Here is a 4,296-nt window from a genome sequence, read left to right as displayed (position 1 = left end):
CACTATGCCCAGCTAATTTTTGTATTTTTAGTAGAGACAGGGTTTCACCACGTTGGCCAGGCTGGTCTCAAACTCCTGACCTCAGGTGATCCACCCACCTCAGCCTCCAAAGTGCTGGGATTACAGCCGTGAACTACTGCACCCAGCCCGTTTACAGTGTTTCTAACATTCTGAATAAATAAATCAGATCTAACATAGTCATAGGGTAATGTTGAGATGCGACTGAACTCAACATTATTCCCCATACTTTTCTGTGTGTTTGAAATATTTCTTTTTTAAAGGACATGCTGTTCTTGCTAAACATTGTTAATGAATCAAAGGACAGTTAAGAAAATGTTAAAAGTGAAAAAAAAGAAAATGTTAAAAGTGTAGATCCACCAAAAACTTCCAGAGATTGTTTCATTAACAGCATGTAGATATTGGATAAATATCTTAAGAGAGAGGATGATGAACAGATTGTGTAGTAAAGAACACTGTTTCTCTGTACTTTATTAAAACCAAATAGTCTTCTCATTCCCAAACAACCCTAATTCTCCGTGATGAGCTTGGAAGTGAGTTTGAAAGAGTGATCCCTCATCCACACAGAGAGCTTTCCCAATTGTCAGTGAGCAGAGATAACATAGGGTGAAAAAAAGGCAGGTTCTTGGGTAGAGATCTTTGTACACTTCAGGACTATTAGGGGGACATATGTGTTTACTTGGTCTTCTGCTCTGACAATACAATCATAAGACAAGGTCAGAATGTCCAAACTGTCTCCAATAGACCTATTACTGCCCAAGTAAACAGGCCAGAATCTATCATCTCCCACATCACTATAAGAGATCTGAAAATCCAATGCTTGAGCATCTGCCAAGTTTTTGACATTAAAGGAGTGTCTTTATACTGAAAATATTTCAGAGCCACTGGACTAAATCATCCATGGTTCATCACACATTTAACAGCTTAATTGACATACTTATGGTATGTGCACTTCACCCATTTGAAGTGTACAGTGATTTTTAGTTGTTGCACATCTTGAGTGGATACAGTTCAGATTCCCAAACAATCAATTTAATTATTTGGGAAAAAGTAAAAGATATGTAATGAAATAAGATGAGACTGTGATGGGGTTTAATCCCCATTTGATAAACCATGAGATGGAAAATTCTGAATTGATGCCACAGATAAATGCACCAACCATTACTAAACGCAATTCAGAAACAAATCTCAGCTAACTCCTCAACAATGAGTGGACTCATAACCCTCTGCTGCAGAATGCCGTCATGCAACAGAAGTCTCTCTAGAGTTTGGAAATCTTTCCCAACAAAGAAAAATTCTGATGTGTTCTCTTTCAGTTGAACGTCCTCAGATGACTTTTGGCAGGCTCCAGAGAATCATCCCGAAGGTGAGTATCTCTCAGATCTAAAGGACCAGAGAACCTTTGTCCCTTCATGGATGTGAACACTGGTAAGAGTGGGAGCATATCAAAAATGCCCTCATTGCCTCCTTCTCCCCATGTCTATCACAACACCTGATGTAGCATCAACGGCTTAATAATACTAAGAGTTGTGATCCTTAATACTTCTTTTGTTTTCATACTGTCGCCAGATACTTTTTTAAGCAGTTCACGTGGATTAATTTAATCCATAAGAAGATCTCTATGACGTTGTTTCTGTTATTATCTCCAAATAGTAATGAATCACACACTTCAGTTGTCGTCCATATAAAAGCCATGTGAATTGGCACAAATCTTCTAAGTTCTCTGAGCTCCAGATTCCTGGTCCATGAAATGGAAGTAAAGAATCATAGTTCGTGTTATAGATCATAATTATCAGCAAATTAATAATAAAATGAGGCTATCGGGGTACAGAGATGTTAAAGAATTTTCCTGAGGCGCAGTGGCAGTGGTAGTCTAATCTAGAGCTCCAAGCCATTTAAAGCTCATTCACATTTGTATTTGTTTATGAAGTTCAGATGTTGCTCACTAGGGCTTTACCCCAAAAGGCCTGCTGGTGCTTCCATTGAGACACCCATTCTCGCAACGGGAAGGAGCAGCTGGCCCCTCCTCTATTACCGAGGCCACTCACTCACATGGCTTAGGAATCGCTTTGACTGTTGGCCCCTCCTTAAGTTCCTTGAGGACCTTGTCTGTACCTGGGGCATCTGGGAAGCCCCAGTCCCAGCCCAGGGGATCCCTCAGAGGCCCCTGAATGAATGATTCCAGAAGTGCAGATTCAACTCTGGTTTAGACGGTAAAGGCATCTGGGAGTTGGGTTGCCAGTGTGGAGAACGAATTCAAAGAAGGATCCAAAAAGGTATTCATTGTTGTTATTATTACATTTGAACAATATTTACAAGCTCAGAGAGGACTTTCCCTTAGTCTGTTTTACATGTATTATTTACTATTTCATAAGTGAGGAAGTTGAGTAAAAGGTAGCTTAAGGGCCAGGCGCGGTGGCTCACGACTGTAATCCCAACACTTTAGGAGACTGAGGTGGGCAGATCACGAGGTCAAGAGATTGAGACCATCCTGGCCAACATGGTGAAACCTCGTCTCTACTAAAAATATGAAACTTAGTGGGGCGTGGTAGCGCCTGCCTATAGTCCCAGCTACTCAGGAGGCTGAGGCAGGGGAATCGCTTGAACGGGGAGGGGGAGATTGCAGTGAGCCGAGATCGCACCACTGCACTCTAGCCTGGTGACGGAGCAAGACTTTGTCCCGCCTCCAAAAAAAGAAGAAAGCAGCTTAATGTTGTTAGTCAGTGACACATCCCAATGTAACCAGAACTCGTGTGGGTACCACCTCACTGAATTCCACATTCAATGTTGGTGGCTCGGTAGGGTGTTATGCCATATCTGGTACTGCTTTGTGTGCTGCCTAGATTAATTTCAGCAAATCATTTCTTTCCCTCTCCCTTCCCTGTATTCATCTCCCCACAATACCTTTACCAGCAGTGTTTTGTCCCCTCTCTTATGTTTTTACATTTACTCTCCCAGCAGCTGTCTACAAGCTTACATGGGATCCCTTGTATCTTATAAAAGCTCTTCCTTTCGTAGACCTTGTGAATTCTTAGAATGCTATTTTTCTCCAAATCTTCTGTGTACCACATTCTCAATGACATGGAGATTTCTGATGTTTGCACCAGTGTCAGTCTTAAAAGAGTGTGAAGATAAGCATTCTAGCCCTGGAAACCCCATTCATTTAGGCCATTCCTTTTGCTTCTGATCTCCTAGGTTTCTCTTATTTAGGTAAGTGTAACTCTGGCACCATTGTTGAGAACATTGATTAAGGTAATGCATGTGAAGACGCTTTGTAAGCTCTAAAGCACTATAGAAATGCCACTGATACTGTTTATCTGTGACCTTCACATTATAAAGATCATACCCAAGAAGCCAGCAGAGGAAGGAAATGATTCAAAGGGAGTGCCAGAAGCACCTGGCCCACAAAACGATGGGAAACAGCTGTGCCCCCCGGGAAAAGCAAATACCTCTGAGAAGATTAACAAGAGATCTGGTAAGAGGAATCAATTCGGGAACAAGCCCTCTGACTTTTCTGGCTATGTTCAGGTGTGTGGACTGGGTATGTGACATGGATCCCAGACAAGCCTGGGTCCAGGCTGGGCTGAGGAGCTCGCCCAGCTCCAAATGAGATGTTAGACCTGACTTCCAGAGACACAGACTAGAGTTGTCATCCATATAAAAAAAACCACGTGACTTGGGGCAAGTCTTCCAAATTTTCTCAGTTCCAGATTCCTAGTCCATAAGATGGAAATAAAGAATCATAGTTCATAAATTGTTAGGAGGCATTAAATTAAATCTAGAAGGCCTGATGACGTGAAAGGTGCTCAAGCAATTCTGTCTGTGATAACCTGGGATCATATCTTACTCAGCTCAATGCCTGATACCCAATACAGGTGTACTTCAGAGATATTGCAGGTTCGGTTCCAGACCACTACAATAAAGTGAGTCACACACATTGTTTTCCGTTTGTTTCGCAGTGCATAAAAACATTATGTTTACACTATAGTGTACTCTACTATGTGCATAGCGTTGTGCGCAAAATGTACATACCTTAATTTTAAAATAATTCATTGTTAAAAGTGCTAACAATCTTCTGAGCCTTCAGTGAGTCACAACTTTTTGCTGGTGGAGGGTTTTGCCTCGGTGTTGATGGCTGCTGGTTGATCGAGGTGGTGGTTGCTGAAGGGTAGAGTGGCTGTGGCAGTTTCTTGAACACAGTGAAATTTGCCACATCGATTAGCTCTCCCTTTCATGAAAGATTTCTCTGTAGTATGTGATGCTATTGGATAGCATTTA

The 4,296-nt window shown here is 41.8% G+C and overlaps 1 protein-coding gene across 1 annotated transcript in view; it reads left to right on the top strand.

Annotated features, from left to right (window-relative positions):
• The window catches only part of LOC108523530 (putative protein SSX6), a 9,550-nt gene that overhangs the window by 2,278 nt on the left and 2,976 nt on the right, over positions 1–4,296 (top strand). The window contains exons 3-5 of the mRNA XM_017864176.1: positions 147–156; positions 1,254–1,384; positions 3,358–3,493. Coding sequence (XP_017719665.1) covers positions 147–156; positions 1,254–1,384; positions 3,358–3,493 — 277 coding nt within the window. The remainder of the gene's footprint in view (positions 1–146; positions 157–1,253; positions 1,385–3,357; positions 3,494–4,296) is intronic.

This window comes from Rhinopithecus bieti, unplaced genomic scaffold (genome assembly GCF_001698545.2).
Source record: "Rhinopithecus bieti isolate Rb0 unplaced genomic scaffold, ASM169854v2 scaffold_75961, whole genome shotgun sequence".
NCBI lineage: Eukaryota > Metazoa > Chordata > Mammalia > Primates > Cercopithecidae > Rhinopithecus > Rhinopithecus bieti.
Note: the sequence above shows the minus strand (reverse complement) of the source record. Positions and strands in the feature narration are given on the sequence as shown.